The sequence below is a fragment of the Borostomias antarcticus genome (assembly GCF_949987555.1).
Source record: "Borostomias antarcticus genome assembly, chromosome: 8".
Classification (NCBI taxonomy): domain Eukaryota; kingdom Metazoa; phylum Chordata; class Actinopteri; order Stomiiformes; family Stomiidae; genus Borostomias; species Borostomias antarcticus.
The window spans coordinates 1,316,915-1,343,386 of record NC_140241.1 but is presented as its reverse complement, the minus strand read 5'-3'; the positions used below and the strand labels follow the sequence as shown (position 1 = coordinate 1,343,386).

Sequence of the window (26,472 nt, the reverse complement as noted above, 5' to 3'; positions counted from 1 at the left end):
TGCTAGTGATAGTGTTAGTGTTAGTGCTAGTGTTAGTGCTAGTGTTAGTGCTAGTGTTAGTGCTAGTGCTAGTGTTAGTGTTAGTGCTAGTGTTAGTGATAGTGTTAGTGCTAGTGTTAGTGTTAGTGATAGTGTTAGTGCTAGTGTTAGTGTTAGTGTTAGTGTTAGTGCTAGTGTTAGTGATAGTGTTAGTGCTAGTGTTAGTGTTAGTGATAGTGTTAGTGCTAGTGTTAGTGTTAGTGTTAGTGATATTGTTAGTGTTAGTGCTAGTGCTAGTGTTAGTGTTAGTGTTAGTGATATTGTTAGTGTTAGTGTTAGTGCTAGTGTTAGTGATAGTGTTAGTGCTAGTGTTAGTGTTAGTGCTAGTGCTAGTGTTAGTGTTAGTGCTAGTGTTAGTGTTAGTGTTAGTGTTAGTGATAGTGTTAGTGCTAGTGCTAGTGCTAGTGTTAGTGTTAGTGTTAGTGATAGTGTTAGTGCTAGTGCTAGTGTTAGTGCTAGTGTTAGTGTTGGTGCTAGTGTTAGTGTTAGTGTTGGTGCTAGTGCTAGTGTTAGTGTTAGTGTTAGTGTTGGTGCTAGTGTTAGTGTTAGTGTTAGTGCTAGTGTTAGTGTTAGTGTTGGTGCTAGTGCTAGTGTTAGTGTTAGTGTTAGTGTTAGTGCTAGTGCTAGTGTTAGTGTTAGTGCTAGTGCTAGCTCCGATAGCCTCTGGAGCACTTCTGCTGCGCTGTCATTTCGAGTGGTAGCTTCTTCATTAGCATTGCCAGATTTTATTTTATTTTATGAAGAAGTGAGCACTGAGCAGTACATCTCATTTTTTTCGACGGACGAGTTGTGCCATTAGTGGATTATGAATATATATATATTTTTAAAGGTAGCATAGTTTAAGTAATAAATACACTTTTAAAATTAATGATGATCTAACACAAACTGGTACAAACCACAATTATGTATTTAATAATTGTGTTAATTAGTAAAAAAAAAATTTTTTTTTTTTTTTTTTAAGAATCTGAGCAGAGTTGGGCTGTCCAATCAGGGGGGGCACTTGCCCCCCCTGCCCCCCCTATAAAATCGCCAATGCCTGTAGACCTAGTTCAATGTTTACAGACATGCGCACACGCTCCTCCACACCCCTTTACGGGAATATCCAGCCCATTTCCGGCCCTGCTACTGATACTGTAACTACAGCAACACTAGAGATGGTGCTTAGAGAGCACAGACCTCCGTCCCTGAATGCATTTCGTGGGTCTGTGAACGCCAACATTCAATGGGTTCTGAATTGGCCCATGCAACACCCCTCCACCGACTTTCATGAAAAGCAGTCTGGTAGTTTTGGGGTAATCCTGGTCCAGAACATGACTGGAGGTGAATGGCCGTCCGGGCCGTGTTCAGGGGGCTCGTGACCCACTGGGGCGGAGGTCAAAATGAATGGAGGTGAATGGGTGGCTGTATTTGACTGGCTCTGTGGCGCCCCCCTCAGGTCACAGCCAGCGGGGGCACAGCCGCCCCCCCCCCCCCCCCCCCCCCCCCCGACAATGTCAAATTTTGTCTTGTTAAATAAAAAGATCACACTTTACAATAAGGGTCACAAAAAACATGAGTTAACGGTTAACTAATGCTTATTAAGGGTTCAGTTAGGTTACTAATGTTAATTAATACCTTAGTTAAGGTTAGGGTTAGGGTTAGGTGAGTTAACCTTAGTTAACATAAATAACATTAGTAAAATGGTTAATAGAGACATGTTAACTGTTACTTAATGCTTAATAATGCATTAACTAATGCTTATTAATGTACCCTTATTGTAAAGTGATACCAATAAAAATGTGTACATGAATTTAGTATTAGGCCTCTGTATTAGTCACGTTAGAGACACTTTAATGGCATTTAAAAAAAACTCAAAAACACTTTGATGATAAAGATATCAACTTTATTATCCCTGAAGGGAATTTCTTTTGTTGCAGCCAAAATATACACACAATACACAACAATGACACATACAGTAGGTCCCAACAAAAACACACAGGTTCTACTGTAACACCTATGGCCCATAGAGTAATATATAAGCAACCAATCAGAGATGAACCAGCAGGGATAGGGTTAGAGTTAGGGGTTAGGGTTAGGGTAGGGTTAGAGTTAGGGGTTAGGGGTTAGGGGTTAGGGTTAGGGTTAGAGTTAGGGGTTAGGGTTAGGGTTAGGGTAGGGTAGGGTAGGGTAGGGTAGGGTTAGAGTTAGGGGTTAGGGTTAGGGGTTAGGGTAGGGTTAGAGTTAGGGATTAGGGGTTAGGGGTTAGGTTCTGGGGCAGAGTGAGATGTTTTATTGAGACTCAGAGACCACGGTTTGAATAGAAAAGTCTCTTATATTGAACGTTTTGAACAATTTGGTACCAAACAAACAAACAAACAAAATGACAAAGAAAAAGAAAAACATACATCCTGTTTTCAGTGCGGTGAGATACCAGTCACCTATGTGGAAACACTGGTATTGTTGCCTTTTTTAATTTTTGTTGTATGTGTTTTGTAATGGACCATGAGTCTGCATAATAAAAGTTGATTGATTGATATATCAACCATGTGTTGAGATTCACAATGGCAACTGCTTCTTAGCAAGTTCAATGTTAAGTATCAATGTTCTACCTCGGATGCTCCCTGTTCACCTGATTTGTCCGTTATCACAACATTCAAATTCAAGTTCTGATCCAGTTCTATTTAAATCCAAAATAACAAAAAAAAAACATGTTAAAAAATATTAGAAACACCAGTCGCTGATGGAAGAGATTCTACCCCTCAAGCACACATTCACAGCTCCAGGGAAAGAAAGGTGAGTCTGTGTGTTTTGTGTCCAGGACGTCCAAGGGTCAGATTGAAGGGCATGTGTGGGCAGGGGGAGCAGAGTGATGGGGCAGTGTGGGGTGTTGGACCCACCGCACTGCAGAGGGTGGCAGAACTGTCCAGCGCTCAGGGGAATATCTGGGGACCCTGTCCCTCTGGGGACCCTGTCCCTCTGGGAACCCTGTCCCTCTGGGGACCCTGTCCCTCTGGGAACCCTGTCCCTCTGGGAACCCTGTCCCTCTGGGGACCCTGTCCCTCTGGGACCCTGTCACTCTGGGAACCCTGTCCCTCTGGGGACCCTGTCCCTCTGGGAACCCTGTCCCTCTGGGGACCCTGTCCCTCTCTAGATCCAGGTGGGAAGGCTTGTCCTCTAGGTCACTTCTTATGTCGTAGTGACAACTGGAGAAGTTCCAAGCGCTTGAAAGCTAGAGTAAGTAATTAAGTAAGTAAACTTTATTTATATAGCGCTCTTCACAGCACGAATGCACAGAGTGCTTTACAGTAATAAGTTAAAATCAAACATAAAATATGTAATCTAAAAACACATTAAAATGAGAAACAAAAACAAAAAAGAACATTGCAAGCAGCAAAAAGTATCAGTTATAAATGACCACAGGCCCGTCTGAACCAGTCTTTAGTTGTTTTTTGAACATTCGTTCAGAGGGAGCAGCTCTCAGGTCCTGGGGAAGAGCGTTCCAGAGCCTTAGGGACACCGCCTCAAAGGCTCTGTCACCCTTCGTCTTTAGTCTGGTCTGGGGCACCGCCAGGAGGCCCTGGGTGGACCACCTCAGAGACCGACTCAGCGAGCAGGGATGGAGCAGAGGCTAGAGGCTAGAGGCTAGCCTCTACTGCAGCTGGGGCCACTTCAAAGCTAGCAAGTAACGCAGCCCAAAACTAGCAACTGAGTTGAGCCTAGGTTGAAGAAGGTGAGGTCCTCATCAATCACGACGTCCGGTGAATTTGCATGTGCAGTACATTTGAGGGTCACGGCGTTGGAACATTTTCAGTTTCCCCAGGAAGTTGTTCTGAACAGAGGGGTGGAGGACAGGTGACACATCCTTGGTTATGATGTCAAAAATTCTATCATGTCTGGCTTTGAACAGACCTTTGTAAAAATGGCAATGTTTAATATGTGGGACATGGACTCTTACCTATTACACATTTAACAATGTATTTATGTCCACATAAAGAAAAACATACAGGAACACAATTACTGAAGGTGCATTTAATAAACATTCACACGGTCATGGACGAGCGCCATGGCTTTGTTTTTCACACATTCTTCAGGGTTCAAGTAGCGCCAGCGTCTCCAGCCAATCACAGCAGAGACAGAGCACTCCAGCCAATCACAGCAGAGACAGAGCACTCCAGCCAATCACAGCAGAGACAGAGCACTCCAGCCAATCACAGCAGAGACAGAGCAGGACGCCTCTTTTTTTTTTCTTTTTTTTTTCAAGATATTTTTTAGGGCTTTTCAGCTTTAATGGGATAGGACAGTTTGAGAGAGACAGGAAACGTGGGAGAGAGAGAGGGGAGGACATGCGGCACAGGACCCAAGCCGGGAATCGAACCCGGGTCCGCCACGCGAAGGACTAGCCTTCATATGGGGCGCGCCTTACCCAGTGAGCTACCGGGGCGCCCCCAGAGGCCTCTTTTTGGGCATTCCCAGTTGTTGGAACCCTATTATGACCAACCTGTGTGTGTCCCAGGCTGCCAAATATGAACAGAAGTAGTCTGCATCTGTACCCGAGCTCTGAGGTGGGATTCAGGAGAGGTCGGTACTTAGTGACCCTGGTCATGAAGGCTTCCTCTAGGGTCAAATGTCAGGCTACCTCCAGAACAAACACATCTTTGGACGCTTCATTCAGAACAACATCTGGTTCTCTCTCTCTCTCTCACACACACACACACACACACACACACACACACACACACACACACACACACACTACTTGACATCATACTTAACATCCTACTAAGCAAGTAAATATGCAAATGTTATAAATAACAATTGTTATAAATATAATATTTGCATATTACAACAGAACATCCCATCATTCATCAGTGGTTCCTGGATGGATAAGGAACCATCTTGTCTTTGTCTTCCCTCCATGAGGAAACAGGTGAACAGTCTTTACATTTAAACCTGACAGTCATGTTTTGTCGTCAACTGAACATGCCGTTGTTAAGTGCGGTCCCATTCCTTTTGATACCATCTCAAGCCCTCGCAGCCTCTCACACTCAACCTCTTCACCAGCTGAGGTCAGTAAGTCTGTGAGGGTTCAGGGTTTGAGGGTTTAGGGGGGTATTGGGACGGGTCCTTAGTCTCCTTCTCTCCATTGACTTGCTGTAGAGCAAGGTCTTCTCCCTCGGGTGTGTGGTCTCCAGGTCCATATCTGCCGTGGTGGCGCCACCTATAGAGCCCTCCCAGTATAATCACACCCACACACAGCGCCAGCAGCAAGGACACCGCCACCAGCTCGCTGAGGTAACTTCTGCTGGTTTCAGGCTCATATGTGTTTTCGGACTGTGCGCCTGGAGTTTCCAGCTCTTCCAACGGGATTTTCTTTGTGTCCATCGAGGGGGTCGTCAGTTTCGGGGTCACGGAGGTCAGTTTCGGGGTCACGGAGGTCAGTTTCGGGGTCACGGAGGTCAGTTTCGGGGTCACGGAGGTCAGTTTCGGGGTCACGGAGGTCTCTTGAACTTTTGCTGGGGTTTTCATTTCAATGTTGTTGCTCTTGATGGTGGTTCGGCTTTGCACCCGCGACGACCCAAAGCTACGCGGAGAGACGCTTTGGCTCACAGTGTAGCTGACCACAGTCTCTTCATCCCCCCTCTCCATAGAGACACAGCGGTAGGTGTCCAGGGTGGCCGGCGTGGCCAGGAAGACCAGGCTACCCTCTTCATACTGGAAGGGGAATCGCTGATGTAGAGTGCTGGCTTTGGAGGACTTCCAGATCAGGGTTGCCAGGTTGGAGGGTTTGGAACACGGTAGCCTCACCTCTTTATACAGTTGGGTGTATATTGGCACTGATGGTGGTAGGGAGGTAAAATGAGCCAACGTAAGACAGTAATTCACAAATACTGGAAAAAAAAAATGGATTCAGAATTCAATTAGACACAAAGGAATATTTTACCTGTGGCCGGCTTAGCGCTGTCCCTACACTCGCTCGCGTTGCCATGTTCCACATCCTGAACGCTGAAACACCAGAGAACAGTGACAAGAGGAAGAGAGAGAAACAGAAAGTTCATTGTTGATCAACTTGCCATGTCTACATTTCCCTGCTGCACTTGTTCCTATGGAAACCTGGCGAATAGCCTAGTAGTAGTAGTAGGTTGACCGTGACCCTGGCCTTTATAAGAGACCCGGCCTATAATTGAATACAGGCCTCTATTAGAGGATTTACGGTATACAGTACAGTATCATATTATATATTATCATATTATGATCAACCCAAAATGCCACTCACAGATCCATGGGCGTGACGGGCACCCTGACGCAGACCCGACCGGCGCGGTCCCAACCACACAACGGGTCTCGAGCCATGACACACTGGGCACAGCTCTGATAGGACGGGCACCGGGCCACGGGCACCTGGGTCACGCCCTCGGAGGTGCCCACGAACACCACCCCCTGGGAGGAGAGGGGTCAGTGAGGCTCGCTAAACAAGTGTCTGATTGACCACCATGAAGATCTGGACACAGAAACATCGGGGGTAGCCGAACCTTGGAGGTGGACAGCAGCATGCTCTTCATCAGCTGCGGTTCTCTGAACACCTGGATCTCCTCTATGATATGAGAGCCCTGGTCAAGCACAACGGCTTTATGGAGCCACCCTGACTCTGAGCAGGAAGAAGGGTCAAAGACAACATGGTTAAATTGTGGTGAATATATCCCATAACTAACTGTGACGCTAACCTTCTTGCACTTTGCCTTCAGCACTAGATTATGCTCTTAGTCACTTGTTTTAGAAAGAAGATGCACTTGTGAGTTCTGGCAAGTAGTAGTACATTGGCTCTTCCTACGTTAAATGCAATTATTGTTAGTCGCTTTGGATAAAAGCGTCTGCTAAATTACTGTAATGTAATGTTATGAATGCTGCCATACGCTAGAGGTATATTCACTGATAAGCTGCAGAAATGACTTGTGGCAAATATGCAGCACCATGATTCAGAACGGTGACTGAACCAGCTTCCCAGACATGAAGCCTTGTGACAAACTAAGAAGTCTTTCCCTGGAGAACCTGCGTCTTTGGTCCAGACGGGACTAGAAGTAACTAGAACTAGAACTAAACCTCTGGCCCTGCGGACACGGCTGGTACGGTGCGTACCGCTGAGCAGGAAGAGCACGGTGTAGTCCTCGCCGCTAGCCGCCCGCGCCGTCATGGCGGCGACCCGGGCGTAGAGCTGGTCGGGGGACACGAGGACGTCCCTCAGAGGACGCACCGCGGCGCTGGCCAGGAACGTGTCCTTCGCCACCGTGAGCGTGTCTGAGGCGTTGCTCAGGCCGCACTAGAAGAACAGGGCAGATTCACACACACACCTCATCACACTGGACATCTTCACACACACACACCTCATCACACTGGACATCTTCACACACACACCTCATCACACTGGACATCTTCACACACACACCTCATCACACTGGACAGCTTCACACACACACACCTCATCACACTGGACAGCTTCACACACACACACCTCATCACACTGGACATCTTCACACACACACCTCATCACACTGGACATCTTCACACACACACCTCATCACACTGGACATCTTCACACACACACCTCATCACACTGGACATCTTCACACACACACCTCATCACACTGGACATCTTCACACACACACCTCATCACACTGGACATCTTCATACACACACCTCATCACACTGGACATCTTCATACACACACCTCATCACACTGGACATCTTCACACACACACCTCATCACACTGGACATCTTCATACACACACACCTCATCACACTGGACATCTTCATACACACACACCTCATCACACTGGACATCTTCATACACACACCTCATCACACTGGACATCTTCATACACACACTTCATCACACTGGACATCTTCATACACACACACCTCATCACACTGGACATCTTCATACACACACCTCATCACACTGGACATCTTCATACACACACTTCATCACACTGGACATCTTCATACACACACACCTCATCACACTGGACATCTTCATACACACACACCTCATCACACTGGACAGCTTCATACACACACCTCATCACACTGGACATCTTCACACACACACACCTCATCACACTGGACATCTTCACACACACACCTCATCACACTGGACATCTTCACACACACACACCTCATCACACTGGACATCTTCATACACACCTCATCACACTGGACATCTTCATTCTCAGATTCACACACACACCTCATCACACTGGACATCTTCATTCTAGAGGGTTTGAAAAGTATGTATGGCTCACTGGCTCACTGGTTCACTGGCTCACTGGCTCTCTGGCTCACTGGCTCACTGGTTCACTGGCTCACTTAGTTATTCTCACCAGGGCCTCTTAACCAGGTCATCATTGTAAATGAGAATTGGTTCTCAATTGGTTTTATCTGGTTAAATAAAGGTCAAATATAATAAATGAGAATTAATTTGGAGAGAGCCCTATTGGGGGCGGCTGTAGCTCAGTTGGTAGAGCGGTTCGTTCAATGATCAAAGGGTCAGTGGTTCGAATCCCAGCTCCGACTGTCCACATGTCGAAGTGTCCTGAGCAAGACACCTAACCCCAAATTGCTCCCAATGAGCAGGTTAGCACCTTGCATGGCAGCTACCGTGAATGTGTGTGTGAATGTGTGTGTGAATGGGTGAATGAGAGGCCATTGTAAAGCGCTTTGCATGCCGCTAAGGTGGAGAAGCGCTATATAAGTGCCGTCCAATTACCATTTACAGCAGATGACCCTACAGATGCTAACAGTGTCAACTGACTCTTGATATGTAACAACATGGTGGCTCGTTCTGAGGACACACAGCCCTCACCCTGCCCAGATCGGGGTGTCGTTCAGTCAAACGATTCCACTGTTGGTTTTCCTTGTCGTATGTCCTGTAGTTCCCGGTGAAAACCTCCTTGATGGCCTTCATCCCAAAGACACACACAGCAGACTTCGCAGCCAGAGACCTGGGATTGGAATGAGAGAGGACAAGATGGAGGACAAGTAATGTCGTTTTCAATCCCCTACTGGTCGATGTAGACCACAGGTTGTGTACATTCAAATCAAATCAAATCAAATCAAATCAAAATGTATTTATAGAGCACATTTAAAACGACAGCAGTCGACCAAAGTGCTGTACAAAGGTGGCTCCTGGGTAAAAACATCTCTCAATAAAACAAGGAAATTACAGCAACAATACAGACATTGAACATGAACCAGGCTTGAAACATTGTTTATGAAGGCTTAACAACACATCATGTAGGATTCATTATTCAAAGTCGGTGGTAAACCAGGTTTCTTACCATTGAGATGTGAAAACGCCGTAGAACAGTGTTTCTTTAGTGGCGGCGCCCTCTTGTGGCCGGAGGGTGAACATGTCCTGGATGAGGTTGAAGGGCAGCTGGTTGGGGGGCTGGCAGAGGAGGTGGGCCTTCGCAAAGGAGGTCCAGCGCTTCTGGAGGACCCGCTCGCCCCCGACGTCATCCTGGAGAACCACAGAGGAAGAACGCTTCTGATCAACACCGGACGAAGAAACAGGACGCGCGTGTTCTAACAGGACCTTTCGCTTGAATGAGGGTGTGGTTCTTGAGCACATTCTAAATGGAACCATACTTTAATGAGCGTGTGGTTCTTGAGCACATTCTAAATGGAACCATACTTTAATGAGCGTGTGGTTCTTGAGCACATTCTAAATGGAACCATACTTTAATGAGCGTGTGGTTCTTGAGCACATTCTAAATGGAACCATACTTTAATGAGCGTGTGGTTCTTGAGCACGTTCTAAATGGAACCATACTTTAATGAGCGTGTGGTTCTTGAGCACGTTCTAAATGGAACCATACTTTAATGAGCGTGTGGTTCCTGAGCACATTCTAAATGGAACCATACTTTAATGAGCGTGTGGTTCTTGAGCACATTCTAAATGGAACCATACTTTAATGAGCGTGTGGTTCTTGAGCACATTCTATATGGAACCATACTTTAATGAGCGTGTGGTTCTTGAGCACATTCTAAATGGAACCATACTTTAGCCGACACATGATGACTTTAAATGCACTTCTACTGGTCGCTCGTGCCAAATAAAGTGAATTTGAAACACTGCTGTCAGTCAGCAAAAGTCCTAAAATCCAACTCTGTATGGTTACCACAATGATGTATACACTGTACCTACTATGACATTGAATATTGGCATAAACTATAGAGGTATACAATGATGACCTGCTGAAATGACTTAAATACAGTATGCAGCACTAAGAGAGAACGCAGCCCCCCCCCTCGTGTTCTGAGGGGGGCTCATATCCTCCAGTAGAAACAGGAAGGAAAATCATTTACCACAGATGAAGAAGGAAAATCATTTACCACAGATGAAGAAGGAAAATCATTTACCACAGATGAAGAAGGAACATCATTTACCACAGATGAAGAAGGAAAATCATTTACCACAGATGAAGAAGGAAAATCATTTACCACAGATGAAGAAGGAAAATCATTTACCACAGATGAAGAAGGAAAATCATTTACCACAGATGAAGAAGGAAAATCATTTACCACAGATGAAGAAGGAAAATCATTTACCACAGATGAAGAAGGAAAATCATTTACCACAGATGAAGTCGTTTGGGTGGATATCAACACTGGGAAACTTGCAATTACATTAGTTAAGGACTTGATTGATAAATTCCTAATATGCATGCAGTCAAACAGTGAGTTGAGCCACTATCCCTGTTTCTCACCTTGCACACCTGGACCACTAACCCTGCTTCTCACCTTGCACACCTGGACCACTAACCCTGCTTCTCACCTTGCACACCTGAGCCACTAACCCTGTTTCTCACCTTGCACACCTGGACCACTAACCCTGCTTCTCACCTTGCACACCTGAGCCACTAACCCTGTTTCTCACCTTGCACACCTGGACCACTAACCCTGTTCCTCACCTTGCAGACCTGGACCACTAACCCTGTTCCTCACCTTGCAGACCTGGACCACTAACCCTGTTCCTCACCTGGCACACCTGGGCCACTAACCCTGCTTCTCACCTGGCAGACCTGGACCACTAACCCTGTTCCTCACCTGGCAGACCTGGGCCACTAACCCTGTTCCTCACCTGGCAGACCTGGGCCACTAACCCTGTTCCTCACCTTGCAGACCTGGACCACTAACCCTGTTCCTCACCTTGCACACCTGGACCACTAACCCTGTTCCTCACCTTGCAGACCTGGACCACTAACCCTGTTCCTCACCTTGCAGACCTGGACCACTAACCCTGTTCCTCACCTTGCACACCTGGACCACTAACCCTGTTCCTCACCTTGCAGACCTGGACCACTAACCCTGCTTCTCACCTTGCAGACCTGGACCACTAACCCTGTTCCTCACCTTGCAGACCTGGACCACTAACCCTGCTTCTCACCTTGCAGACCTGGACCACTAACCCTGTTCCTCACCTTGCAGACCTGGACCACTAACCCTGCTTCTCACCTTGCACACCTGGACCACTAACCCTGTTCCTCACCTGGCAGACCTGGGCCACTAACCCTGCTTCTCACCTTGCAGACCTAGACCACTAACCCTGTTCCTCACCTTGCAGACCTGGACCACTAACCCTGTTCCTCACCTTGCAGACCTGGACCACTAACCCTGTTCCTCACCTTGCAGACCTGGGCCACTAACCCTGCTTCTCACCTGGCAGACCTGGACCACTAACCCTGTTCCTCACCTGGCACACCTGGACCACTAACCCTGCTTCTCACCTTGCAGACCTGGACCACTAACCCTGCTTCTCACCTTGCACACCTGGACCACTAACCCTGTTCCTCACCTGGCAGACCTGGGCCACTAACCCTGCTTCTCACCTTGCAGACCTGGACCACTAACCCTGCTTCTCCCCTTGCACACCTGGACCACTAACCCTGTTCCTCACCTTGCAGACCTGGACCACTAACCCTGCTTCTCACCTTGCAGACCTGGACCACTAACCCTGCTCCTCACCTTGCAGACCTGGGCCACTAACCCTGTTCCTCACCTTGCAGACCTGGACCACTAACCCTGCTTCTCACCTGGCAGACCTGGACCACTAACCCTGCTTCTCACCTGGCAGACCTGGACCACTAACCCTGTTCCTCACCTGGCAGACCTGGACCACTAACCCTGCTTCTCACCTTGCAGACCTGAGCCACTAACCCTGTTCCTCACCTTGCACACCTGGGCCACTAACCCTGTTCCTCACCTTGCAGACCTGGACCACTAACCCTGTTCCTCACCTTGCAGACCTGGACCACTAACCCTGTTCCTCACCTTGCAGACCTGGGCCACTAACCCTGCTCCTCACCTTGCAGACCTGAGCCACGCGTGAGACATTCAACGGCTCTAGGAAGCTGTACTCTTTCCCCACTTCGCTGAAGAAGAAGTAGAGCTTGCCGTCGGTCGGGTCAGACGAGGAGCTGACGAAAGAGGGTTCTGCAATAGAAGAAGGCATACCAGGGGTCAAGGGTCAAGGGTGTGCTGCGCAAGCACATTTGAGCATCAGTAGACAGAAGATAATGAAGGAAGCGTTGTTTTGTTACTGTACATCTTAAATGAGGAATGAGGTTTAGAAAACGCGTTAACGCCACTGAGAAAAACTATACGTCGGTTTGGATAGAACCTGCTAAATGACTAATGTACAGTACATACAGTACATAGGCCTAGTGGAAATGATAGGTTAACACTCTTCAACAAAGTACAATTTTATTTGTGTCTTTCCAAGACAGACAGCCTCGTGGTTGACAGATGTCTCACCGTCCAGCAGGTGGACTGAGGTGCTCACGTCTGGACGTCCGTCTCTACTGAGGTGCCGGGAGATGACCGGCTCTTTGGCCTTGTAGTCGGAGGTGGTCCCTGTGAAGAGCTCCCCGTCTGCAGGGGCGTCCGGAGCAGAAGAAGAATCATGTCAAAGGTCAACATGGGGGTTAGAGGTCAGATAACCATGCTGTTGATGAATTCAAACTACAGAACATGGAATGTAAATTGCATTGGAAATCATTTGGCATGTACAGTATCCTCTTCGGCATATTTCTGTGAAGCTCACCGATGGTAACGTCTGTGTTTATGTTAGGGTTAGGGTGACCTCACCGGTGTTAATGTCTGTGTTTATGTTAGGGTTAGGGTGACCTCACCGGTGTTAATGGCTGTGTTTATGTTAGGGTTAGGGTGACCTCACCGGTGTTAATGGCTGTGTTTATGTTAGGGTTAGGGTGACCTCACCGGTGTTAATGGCTGTGTTTATGTTAGGGTTAGGAGAACCTCACCGATAGTCAAGGCTGTGCTCCTCTGGAAGGGGTCATAAGGGCAGCGTTTTCTGGCCTCATCGTCGTGTTTGTTTGGGACTTTGACCATAGTGAGAGAATCTGCATCCTGAGAGAGAGAGAGAGAGAGAGAGAGAGAGAGAGAGAGAAAGAGAGAAACAGAGAGAAAGAGAGAGAGACGGAGAGAGATGGAGAGATAGGGAGAGAGAGATGGAGAGATAGGGAGAGAGAGATGGAGAGATAGGGAGAGATAGGGAGAGAGAGATGGAGAGAGAGGGAGAGAGAGATGGAGATAGAGAGGAAGAGAAAGAGAGATAGAGATAGAGAGAGAAGGAGAGAGAGAATTCGAGAGGGGAGAGAGCGAGAGAGATGGAGAGAGAGAGGAAGAGAAAGAGAGAGAGAGAGAGAGAGAGGATGGAGAGAGGAGAGAGAGAGATGCAAAGCAAATGGACTTGAAATGAAGTGAGAGCATGGTGGAGTAGGAGGGGCTGTGTGAGGGGGAGGGGCTGTGTGTGAGGGGGAGGGGCTGTGTGTGAGGGGGAGGGGCTAATCTCACGATGTAGGTGTCCCGTGGGCCGTAGGCGTGGCTTCCGCAGGCGTACAGGTGGGTGGCGTTGATTGGCTGCAGCACTCGGACGAAGTTCAGGCATCTCCGCTGAGGGGGGAAGAGTGCACGGACGATGAGTGTGCACGGACGATGAGTGTGCACGGACGATGAGTGTGCACGGACGATGAAAGATTAAAGCAAAGAATCATCTGAGCTTCTGTTCTCCTGAGGGGGAGGAGAGTGTGAGACGTACCTCATCCTCCTGAGGGGGAGGAGAGTGTGAGACGTACCTCATCCTCCTGAGGGGGAGGAGAGTGTGAGACGTACCTCATCCTCCTGAGGGGGAGGAGAGTGTGAGACGTACCTCATCCTCCTGAGGGGGAGGAGAGTGTGAGACGTACCTCATCCTCCTGAGGGGGAGGAGAGTGTGAGACGTACCTCATCCTCCTGAGGGGGAGGAGAGTGTGAGACGTACCTCATCCTCCTGAGGGGGAGGAGAGTGTGAGACGTACCTCATCCTTTCCCTTCTTGACGCAGTCATTAACGTGGCCAGGGGGCGGCTTCCACGCCATCTACACAGAGAAAGAGCCACTGAGCCTCTGAACAACGACAAGTAAAACACGTGATCCAGTGTGTCCCTCTGGGGCCCAGATTAAGTTGCAATCTTTAATGACAAAGTGGGGCCCCTCACAGAACACATGGCATTATCATTATATTGAAGTTCACACATTAGAACAAGAACGAATAGTTTGAAAACATGGCTCTGCAAAAAACAAACACAACAACTAGGGATGACAAACAAACACAACAACAAGGGATGACAAACAAACACAACAACAAGGGATGACACTTCAAAACATTCCATTATTCTGTGGTTTCAGCTCTAGGATCGGACCAGACTGAACTATACAGTAGAACACTGTGAACTTGAACAGTTTCCCCCCGGGGATCCATGAAGAAGAAGAAGAAGAAGAAGAAGAAGAAGAAGAAGAAGAAGAAGAAGAAGAAAAAGAAGAAGAAGAAAAAGAAGAAGAAGAAGAAGAAAAAGAAGAAGAAGTAGAAGAAGAAAAAGAAGAAGATGAAGAAGAAAAAGAAAAAAAAGAAAAAGAAGAAGAAGAAGAATAGGGAGAAGAAGAACTACTACTGCCTTTTGACAGGTGATGTACAGTAGGCCTGTCAGACAGGGGGAGTAGTGGGGATATATGCAGTACTGTAACTGTACCCACGTTGGATTTCATGGTCATGACACCAGGCTGGCTGACATCCAATGAGAGGACGGCGTCTCTCGCCCCGACGAACAGCGTGGAGCCGTCGCCACTCAGCAGCAGCGCGGTGGTGTCACTGACGTCTGATTGGCTGAAGTGTTGAAGCGGCCGCTCTTTACTTCCTGCATTTGTTTGGATGGTGAAAACAAATCCTTTCAATTTTGATTGTTTTGCTTTATTAATGTGCACTTTTGTATAACAGAGAACAACAATAACAACAGAAAGTAAAGAGATGGAGGTGAACATCTAGAAAACCCCAAAGGGTTATAAAATCCATCTCCCCTCTAAATCATTGGTACATAATCATTAGTAAAATAAATGACTGAAAATAAAACGGCACAATTTTTTTTACATTTTGTCTCTATCTATTGTGTCTATCGTCACACGAACGTGAACTAAACCACGTGAAATCATGGCGGCTTGTCAGTTTTTATTTTACAATCGACACGTCTTTGGAAACTGTTAGAGACAAAGTCAAGGTGCTTTTCTGTTTCCAGGCCCTGCAGTTCAAAGACACATCATTGCTCTTTTTTTATGAACGAGAGAAGAGGACATCAAAGCTGCGTTTGACACACTGCAGGCGTGGAACCCTGAACCCCGACACCGCAGCACCTCAACACCTCAGTTAGCGTTGGTCGCTGGGCTCTCACTGTGGTGGAGCTGCAGCAGCTTTGCATTATGGGTACTTACAAGAACCACCAGCCCTGTGTTCTGCGTGACAGAGTACAACAACAACACAACTGACAACCGCCAACTGCTTCCACTAGATTAGTGGTAGTGTGTGAGTGTGTGTGTGTGTGTGTGTGTGTGTGTGTGTGTGTGTGTGTGTGTCTTTTACCTTAGTGTCTATTGTGCCATTCATGCCAGACAGTGCTGTTGCTTACAGGAAGCAATAAGGACAAAACTGAAATCCTACTGATCGGCCCTAAAATAAAAAGAAATGCTGTTTAAAAATCTGGGGAAACTGACTTTCTTGATTAAACCTGAAGTTACAAGTCTTGGTGTCATGCTAGATTCTGATCTGAAGCCCCAGATCCAAGTCCAAGGCAAGGGAAGGCAGGTTTATTTATAGAGCACATTTCAGCAACAAGGCAATTCAAAGTGCTTTACATGAGACATTAAAAGCACCAAGACAAAGTGCAAGAAACTTTTTTTTTGAACGAACGTTATCAACGGGAGTTGCGTGAAAATGTAATCTAAGGTCTGACTGCACATGAGGGCCACGCCACGCAGTGAAGGCTGGGAAATTTCAACGACACAGCGGAAGAAGACACACAAATGGAAGAAGACACAAAAATGAAGCAAGCAAAGTGCAGTCCAGCGCGGGACGTTCTTATCAATTAATTGACTATTGTTTGTTAAGGTTAACAGTTATCGATTAATGAAATTCCTTGAAATTTGGACATTTATAGTGCAGTGTATGAATTAATAATTATTTGATTTAATAAAAAGCAGTGGCAATAAGAAAAGTGTTCAGTCTTGATTTAAAAGAACTGAGAGTTGCAGCAGACCTGCAGTTTTCTGGATGTTTGTTCCAGATATGTGGGGCATAAAAACTGAACGCTGCTTCTCCATGTTTTGTTTTAACTCTGGGGACAGAAAGCAGACCTGTGCCAGACGACCTGAGAGGTCTGGATGGTTCATTGCATATGAGCAGATCAGAAATATAGTTTGGCCCCAAACCATTCAGTGCTTTATAAACCAACAGCAGTATTTTAAAGTAAATTCTTGGGCAGACAGGAAGCCAATGTAAAGACCTCAGAACTGGAGTGATGTGACCCACTTTCTTAGTCTTAGTGACTCGAGCAGCAGCGTTCTGAATCAGCTGCAGCTGTCTGATTGATTTTTTTGAAAGACCTGTAAACGATGTTACAGTATTCAAGTACAGAAGAGCATTAGGGCCAACAACTGAGTTTATTATTTTTTTAAGCTTCTGAGTTTAAAGTCAGAATTTCTGAGAAAAAAGTCAGAAATAACTTCTGAGATTAAAGTCAGAATTTCTGAGAAAAAAAGTCAGAATTTCTGAGAAAAAAAGTCAGAATTTCTGAGAAAAAAGTCAGAAAAATCTTCTGAGATTAAAGTCAGAATTTCTGAGATTAAAGTCAGAATTTCTGAGAAAAAAACTTGGAATTTCTGAGGAAAAAAGTCAGAAATAACTTCTGCTTAGAAGCTTAAAAAAAAACAAAAAAAAACGCCACTGTTATTTACCTCTGAGTGATTATGAATTATTATCATTCATAATAATACATACACACGTTTATTAAAGTTCTCTGCTGACTAGCATTAGGTGACAAATAAGATGACAAATATCATGAAATTGTAATTGACGCAACATGGGAAGTAAACACCCGCGGTTGAGTAACAGGATGTCCACGTCTTTAAAATCTGTAAAGTCGTTCTTTATATCTCATATATCTTTTTAATTCAACGATGGAGGCGTTCACTGAGTGCCCAGAGTGCTTATTTGGTCAAGTAGGACATGTAGTCACACTCACCGAGAGGGAAGGACATCCGTGGGGACGCCAAGCCCAAAGACGGAGACAGGTGCCCCAGAAGGACGGCCAGGACCCAGACCAGGCGCCCGTGCGCCATGGCGAGGCTCTTCACAGCCGAGGGGGGGGACGCACCTGAAGAGCTGGCTTCTATCGGCTGCTGACGTTGGTTCCTTCACCTTTAGAGAGATGTTTCAGAGACCGTCTCTGTGAAAGTAGCTCTGCTAGCAGCTCTGAGGCTGGAGGGCCTTCAAAGGGGAACTCTCACACATGATGGTTCTCTCAGGAAGAGAGAGTGAGAGGGGGGGTATGAAGTAACAAGGACCCTGAATGAGCCAATCACATTTAACAGGAAGTGTACAGTCTGGCAGGGACTCAACTAGTTTTTTTCTGGTTGTTAGAGTTGGACACGATGGCTTGATAAAAATGATGAGCCAACTTTCATTCATAATTCACATTTTGTTAAATTTGTTACAGCCTTATTCCAAAATTGATTACATTCATTTTTCCCTCATCAATCGACACACAATACCCCATAATAACAAGGTGAAAAAACCTTTTTAGGATTTTTTGCAAATGTATTAAAATAAAATAAATAAACTATCACATGTACTGTACATAAGTATTCACTCCCTTTGCTATTTGAGCTCAGGTGAATCCTGTTTCCACTGATCACCCTTGAGATGTTTCTACAACTAAATTGGAGTCCACCTGTGGTCCATTCAATTGATTGGACGTTTTGAAAGGCACACACCTGTCTATATACTATAAGGTCCCACGATTGACAGCACGTCAGAGCAGAAACCATGAAGTCAAAGGAATAGACCTTTCCTACTCGTCTGTGCTCTTCTGGACATTCAATGCTGCATATTTTTTTTGTACCCTTCCTCAGATCTGTGCCTCGATACAATCCTGTCTCTGAGGTCTACAGATAATTCCTTAGACTTCATGTCTTGGTTTGTGCTCTGACGTGCAGTCATCTGTGAGACCTTATATAGACAGGTGTGGGCCTTTCAGAATCATGTCCAATCCATTGAATTTACCACAGGTGGACTCAATCAGGTTGTAGAAACATCTCAAGGATGATGAGTGGAAATAGGACACATTTTGAACTCAATTTTGATTGTCATAGCAAAGGGGGTGAATACTTACTTTACATGTGATATACATTATACTGTATCCTGTCAATTTAATGTATATAATAAGTCAATATAATATATATATATATATATTGACTGTCAATTGAACACATTAATTTGATTAATTAATTATGCAAACATTCATGTGTTTATTTAACGCAATTAACGCAAATTAATCATTCATTGATTTGGTCCAGCTGTACAGTAGCTGGCACAGTTGCCGGATTTAACATTATTGAAGCAACAAACTTAATTTGGGCCTCAATCGTAGGCGTAGGCTACGTCAACTTTGTCCCTCTAAACAGAAAGTTTACTTTCAAAAAACTCCCAGATGGGACAGTTAATTAGTCGTATGAGTCGTTTCTGGATGCACCGTCACATTTTCATTTCTGCCCATTATTACCAACTGTTCAACAGGGGAAATACCGTACTTAGGATTTGATAAATATGCTATTCTTTGACTACATGTAGAGATAGTTAATGCTGCCCAGCTGCTAGCGTTGAGAGGAACATACTGACTGACGTACGTAGGACTGCTATTTCTGTCCTCAACCTCAGTTTCCTTCTGACTGGAAGAGGCAGCAGACACACAGACCTCTGTACAGAAACAGACTAGTTGACTAACACGCTCACAAGTGCCCACACACTCTTCAGTAGAAGTAGTCAGCCAAGCATACAGTACAATCATTCAAGAGTGAAACTTAGTAATATAAGCAGGTCACTTAACCACAGTCTGTTTTATTTTCCCCAGCAGCAAACATCTCATTTAGAGAAAGTAGGAAAACTCCAGACAGAGATGGTCTCTTGTGTTCTCCACTGAGCAGAACCCTGTCTGGTCTCAGCAGTGTTCTCCACTGAGCAGAACCCTGTCTGGTCATCACACTGTTCTCAGGCCCCTGAGCAGGACCCTGTCTGATCACCACACACAGGTCAGAAATATCACACACAATCTATTGATCACATGAATCAACAGAGAACAGAAAAAGTCATGTTTTCATTTTAGGGAGTGCTTTAAGCTTGTGCAGAATGTGTCTGAAACACAGGAAGAGATTTCATATGCATGGATGGTTAAAGTATTCACAATCAAAGTTAATATAACCCAGATAATGAGTATGAATACATTAATAACAGTCAAATTATCAAATGCATTGTTTTGAAATAGCCTAATATTAACTACTGCTATGAAAATGCAATTTTCATAACAAGCTAATAATAAACAAATTATTGCTAGTTCTCAAAGTTGACAGTATTACATTCAAAAGTGGAAAATGGTTAAGACTAATCAGTCTACCAATGCAATGGCTTAGCATGCGTGACATCATTCCATCAGTTGCACAGATCATCAGCAAAGAGCTTGACTGCAAAACAACTAAATCCGGTAGCAGAGTTGTGCTTTCAGGTCAGGCTCTGTCTTCCTATGGAATGGGAGAATCAGGAACAATCACAAAGGCTTATTGTCCAAGAGACACATTTTTTAACAAAAGACTAGTGTGGATGTAGTGAAACATGAGAGAACCGTTCACTTGAAATCCTTCATTTGGTCAGAATGTCTGTTTTAAAGGAGCCTCCGTTTAGGAGAGTTGGTGAGTTTAATGCCCTGGATTTATCCCATGAGTATCTTAAAATAAGTAACAACAAAAAAGCATTCAGTGGTCCACGGTGGTGTAGTGGTCTAATACATCGTGTTTCAGGACCGGTGTTCATGCCCCGGTCTGGCCAGATCCGAGTATGGCCCGATCCCAGAGGGAGGGGCATATTGGTACGGCCCGATCCCAGAGGGAGGGGCATATTGGTATGGCCCGATCCCAGAGGGAGGGGCATATTGGTACGGCCCGATCCCAGAGGGAGGGGCATATTGGTATGGCCCGATCCCAGAGGGAGGGGCATATTGGTATGGACAGATCCCAGAGGGAGGGGCATATTGGTATGACCGGATCTTACAGGGAGGGGCATATTGGCTCCCCGAGGGTGGCTAGTTTAATCTCGGTTCGAGAGTTCGCTGCTACAGCGACCTTGTCTGCTGTTGGGATTACGGTGGTGAGCTGAGTCCAGGAGTCATCTCTCCGCTTCACATCGTCAACCAGCCAGGTGGCATGACAGATCCTCAACAGCTAGTGGGGAGTAACTGGACACTAGGTCAGTGGATTGGCTACCAAATTGGGGTGAAAACAGGATAAAATCCAGTAAACAAACAAACATTACACTTCATCTTTCTGTTCTATCACAGCAAGCAAGCTAAACAAACCAATTCTATAACAATCAAACTGAGCATGGCATACCCGAGCATCATATGGTAAATGTTATATTAAAGTATTTTCCTCTCCATTCATTCAGTAGGTGTGTCAGGTTCGGCGCTGGAACAGAGAACACGATGATTTGAGCTTGGCTCAGTTGCTGGGCGACTCGTTGAAAGCTGAACGATCAGTATATCAGTCAGTTATAAATTCACCTGAATTAAGTCCTCCTTCGTAAGAGTGCACTTAGCTTAAAGGGGTGCAGCAAACAGGTCACCAAAGGTACAAAACAGGCGATGAATCCACCAACGAAGTGTTGGTCCATCTTTAATCAGGGGCCTGTGTGTTCTGTCAAAGGTACGTAACAAAAGTCTCAACGTTTCAAACATTTGTTTTCACCACACATCTCCCCTTCTTTGGCATGTCAGAGTCTTTGCGATCACAGCTCAACATAAACCTGTCTACTTCCCATCACACCTCACTGTGTTCCAACACACCGAAGACATTCACCACGAACCAATCAGGCTGACCCAGGAACTGTGCATCGCTTATAAGGCGTCTACGATGGAAGGAAGCTATACTCAGTTCTCCCAGAGTCCTAGTGAACTAGTACGAGTCAGGTCAGTTCTCCCAGAGTCCTAGTGAACTAGTACGAGTCAGGCCAGTTCTCCCAGAGTCCTAGTGAACTAGTACGAGTCAGGTCAGTTCTCCCAGAGTCCTAGTGAACTAGTACGAGTCAGGTCAGGGTCTCTCGAGGCGAGTCGACCGACAGGATTGTCTTTTAAGCAGAGTGTGAACTGATCTGAGATGTATTGCGACGGTGGTGGACACGGGCGGATTAGGGAAAGCTGATGTTCAGCTATGGTGAAGCTTCGGGGAGCGCCTTCACATGTGGATGTGTCTGGTTATCTGCCCTTTACTCTCCACTCACACTCTCATATACGTACATGTGCACACTATACCGCCACACACACACACACACACACACACACACACACACACACACACACACACACACACACACACACACACACAAACACTTCATTCGTATTCCTTCTTTCCACTTTATCCATCCATCATGCTTCAATCTTCTTCATCACTTTTGCACTGACCAATGCAAACGTCTGCTCTCGAACATTCCTTCCTGCTCTACAATAGCTGAAGGGAAGAAAAGCTTTCTATTGGAGAGATCATAGTTATGAGTCGTCCAATAAGGAGTCTCTCCCATTCAGCTGATTGAATATGATTCCTGCTGTGAGATCAGGTCCAAGAGAATCTGGTTTGTGGATCTCTGGAGGTCGAACTGGTGATCTCTGGAGGTCAGAGGTCAGACTGGTGATCTCTGGAGGTCAAACTGGTGATCTCTGGAGGTCAAACTGGTGATCTCTGGAGGTCAGACTGGTGATCTCTGGAGGTCAGACTGGTGATCTCTGGAGGTCAGACTGGTGATCTCTGGAGGTCAAACTGGTGATATCTGGAGGTCAAACTGGTGATCTCTGGAGGTCAGAGGTCAGACTGGTGATCTCTGGAGGTCAAACTGCTGATCTCTGGAGGTCAAACTGGTGATCTCTGGAGGTCAAACTGGTGATATCTGGAGGTCAGAGGTCAGACTGGTGATCTCTGGAGGTCGAACATCCGTACTGGAGGTAAAGGAGCACGTCTGTGAAAGAGAGAGAGAAACTTAGTATAATCTATAGTATAATCTTATACCTTCTATAGATGAATAATACACCTGAGCCGGTGAGTACCTGGAGGGGAGGAGGCCAGCTGCAGGACCCGGACCTGGGGGGCTGCTCGCTCCATGTGGGGGTGGGACACAGGCCAGGTGACCGGGGGGGTCCAGGGGTCTCCCTGACTGGGCCAGGTGAGAGGGGGGCTCCAGGGGTCTCCCTGACTGGGCCAGGTGAGAGGGGGGGTCCAGGGGTCTCCCTGACTGGGCCAGGTGAGGGGGGGGGTGCAGGGGTCTCCCTGACTGGGCCAGGTGAGAGGGGGGGTCCAGGGGTCTCCCTGACTGGGCCAGGTGAGAGGGGGGGTCCAGGGGTCTCCCTGACTGGGCCAGGTGAGGGGGGGGGTGCAGGGGTCTCCCTGACTGGGCCAGGTGAGAGGGGGGGTCCAGGGGTCTCCCTGACTGGGCCAGGTGAGAGGGGGGGTCCAGGGGTCTCCCTGACTGGGCCAGGTGAGAGGGGGGGTCCAGGGGTCTCCCTGACTGGGCCAGGTGAGAGGGGGGGTCCAGGGGTAGAGGTTTCTTGGGTGCTGGTGGTTTGGGGGGTACAGGCGCCTGTAGAGAATGCAGAAAAAAATCTATAAAACTGTGCATAGATTGCAGAGAAAATTACAATTACGTTTATTGATTGCGTCTCGTTAAAATGCAAGATAGTTCTAGACAGGCACATACAGTCTACAGCAGATCGGACAATCGAACTTCAACTCCCTAGATTGAAAGATGATTAGGAAGATTTTTGTTCCAATTTTGATTAATTGCAATGCAGGTAAATCACATTTTATACAACGGTTAGTTCTGGTTCTTGATTCTGATTGGCTGGAAGCCGTGTTAAAATACTTTGTAACACACACCTGGGACCGCATATCATTCCATTTTCAGTATTAATGCGCCTCCCATTTGATCCAATGCATTGTAGTTGTTGTTGTTGCTTGGCAACCCATTTGTTAGGGGAACTATTTTGCTCGGCGGAATTGAGGGAATGATGCTTCGTTTTGAATAAATGTTAATATTTTACATTGCTGTGTGTTTATTTTACACTAATAGATGTAGTAACCGTTGTATAAAAGCAATAAACCACAAGAGGCCGTGTGTTATAGTGATTTTATAACAGCTAGGGGGGTTTTACTCCGCTTCGCGTCGTGCCTAACAACGCCCCCTAGCTGTTATAAAATCACTATAACACACGGCCTCTTGTGGTTTATTGCTTAAATAAACAAACATTCCTGAGCTACTGTACAACATGTAACACTGGCACATTTAAAGAAATATGAATTTTCTAATTATGACCAGCAGCTCATTGTATTTAGCAGCCATTGATTTTGAAGTGCATTATATGGCAAAGCCTTTTTTTGTTAAAAGATTGTTATGCAAATGTTGTGCATATTATGCTATTTGCATGATGCTGCATGAGTTCTAGCGATTAAATGGAATGCAATGAAACAAATGCTATAAAGAAAGGTTTGATTGATTTGATTAGAGCAGCCAGTGAAACATGAACTATGTTCACAAAATCCCATCACATCCATCAATCACTAATATTCACCCCAGATGACACATGCCAGTCATCATCCACATACACACACAAATTACATATCAACACATACACACACATGGCACAAACAAATGGCATATAGACACATACTGTACACAAACAAATGACACATGCACAGCTACATAAACACACAAATGACATATAGACACACACATTACATATACACCCACATACACACACAAAGGACATTCCTGTATACACCCACAAATTGAGGCCGAAGAGAAAAACCTCCTATCTTCATCATTTTCATATAAAAAAAATTCTGCAAGAAAACATTTTTTTGGTTTGTTTCTCCTTTTCAGATAGGAGGTTTTGCTCTTCGGCCATCGAAATGACACACACACACACACACACACACACACACACACACACACACATGATCACCGCTGCTTAATCCCTTCCACCAATCAACCAATCAGTTTCAACGAGCAAGAAGCCTCCATTATTCTCCTGTATGAGTCAGGCCACGTGACCCCACCCTCGACCCCGTGGGTCTGGCTGGCCATGTGTCCGTCCCTGCAGCCTCTACGTGCTACCCTGGTACCTGGCTGTCTGTCAGCTCAGGGCTGGGGGGCAGGGGCTTGTCTGGGGGGGCCGGCCGGCTCCAGGGCGGCTGCAGCGGTGAGCGAGAGAGAGAGAGAGAAGGAGAGAGAGAGAGAGAGAGAGAGAGAGAGAGAGAGAGAGAGCAGGAGAGGTAGACAGCCAATGAGGAAGCCGGGTTTCGTTCTGTATTCAGAGCAGGCAGGAGCCAGCATCCTGGTTCAACAAACATGGCATTGTATTCAAACATTTTGCAAACCAAAATGCAAACTAATAACTGATTTCTACTCATGCAACACTATTCTACGATCTCACATCATTAAGCTACTTTATTTGGATAAGCCCCCTATGAATGATGGATGGTGGCTTTTAGAAAAAAAACTGTCAACTGCAAGGCTAAGATTATGTTTTGAGGATTGATGATTTTAAGTACAGTGTAAACTAGAGGGTCTCATGAAGTCTTATCCAAATAAAGTGTTACCTAAACCCCTCATCCACATCTACCCACTAACAAGAGCACATTCCAATGTGTTACCAGCTCAGCTCGATGCATTATGAAAAACAGAGCTAACGCTAGCACTAGCGCTAGCTAACCGCTATCAGAAACCAGCTCATTGACCATGAGAGCCATGAGAGACTCCTGAGAACACTGGTCCCAGTAAACGTACGGTAGTTCGACTGAAAAACTAGAGAACATACCTGCTACTACTGTCACACGTATGTGAGAATGTATAGATGTCATAAGACATGACTTTGATGGTTGGCATTACTAAGCAGTTCCTTAAAGTCGCACTGAAATGAAAAAAACATTCTGTCCCATTTTGGTTCACATAATTGGTCATAGTGTTCACCTATTCAACGATGTATGCCAAAGTATTTACAAAATTCTACTTTTGTTGTTATCTTATATCAAAGTATATCATTTCTTACTTCCTGGAAAACGGTAGGTCACGTGCAATGACGACAACAGGTACCTTAGATTTTAGGCCAATAATCTCACGACATCCACCCGTCAATCAACGCTATCCTTCTATCGAATCTGTCTAAAGTTCTTAAAACCCGCCCACTTGTCAATGTTCCAATCAAATTCCTCTAAACATATGTCCCACCCTCATAGCTTGTTTGCGTCAATATACGTCAAACTACGGACGTTAGATGATCTCAAACGTCCGTTTCAGTGCGACTTTAAGCAGCTTGTGTGTTTCAGTTTGACGTGCTACAGTATAACTACGTAGCACTACGTCACGCTTATGTCACCGTCATACAGACATAATGAAAGAACAGCATCACCATTGATGAGAACGCCTGGAAACAGACATGCTACAGTTAGCGCGGGTAACCTTGGTCCCCAGGTGCCATAGTCAACAGGATGTGTCTCAGTGTCAAACTCTGTACAAAGGCTCATCTTAATGTAGAAGTATACTTAAGCATGCTTATTCAAAGTAATGTGAATGTGAGTGATGAACTCCTGCATAAGATCGAAAGCTAATCTGCTTGCTAATTGAATGAGTGTAAAACACGGCATCCATCATGTTATCCATCGCACCAGGAGTGTAGAAGAACTCACGCACTCCTGAGGCCGCAGATCATTTTAACAGCCCTGCTCATATGCATTTACAAAAATGCACATGACCTAAACGTTTT

General features: G+C 45.9%; 2 protein-coding genes across 2 annotated transcripts in view; both read right to left on the bottom strand.

The window, feature by feature from the left end:
- Positions 1-5,085: 5,085 nt before the first annotated feature.
- On the bottom strand, positions 5,086-17,740 carry LOC311312117 (semaphorin-4A-like; the record flags this gene model as incomplete). Its single annotated transcript, XM_084441987.1, has 16 exons — positions 5,086-5,852; positions 5,960-6,021; positions 6,293-6,456; positions 6,549-6,664; positions 7,153-7,333; positions 8,878-9,016; positions 9,353-9,534; positions 12,382-12,509; positions 12,831-12,947; positions 13,340-13,445; positions 13,893-13,991; positions 14,137-14,145; positions 14,248-14,256; positions 14,396-14,455; positions 15,110-15,270; positions 17,644-17,740. The coding sequence occupies 16 exons, from the start codon at positions 17,738-17,740 to the stop codon at positions 5,086-5,088; spliced, it is 2,397 nt and encodes a 798-aa protein (XP_084298113.1).
- A 4,849-nt stretch (positions 17,741-22,589) lies between these two features.
- The window catches only part of adam15 (ADAM metallopeptidase domain 15), a gene marked incomplete at both ends in the record, with an annotated part of 45,130 nt that continues 41,247 nt past the window's right edge, over positions 22,590-26,472 (bottom strand). Inside the window, 2 exons of the mRNA XM_084441986.1 lie at positions 22,590-22,653; positions 22,762-23,291. Of these exons, the coding sequence (XP_084298112.1) occupies positions 22,590-22,653; positions 22,762-23,291 (594 nt within the window). The remainder of the gene's footprint in view (positions 22,654-22,761; positions 23,292-26,472) is intronic.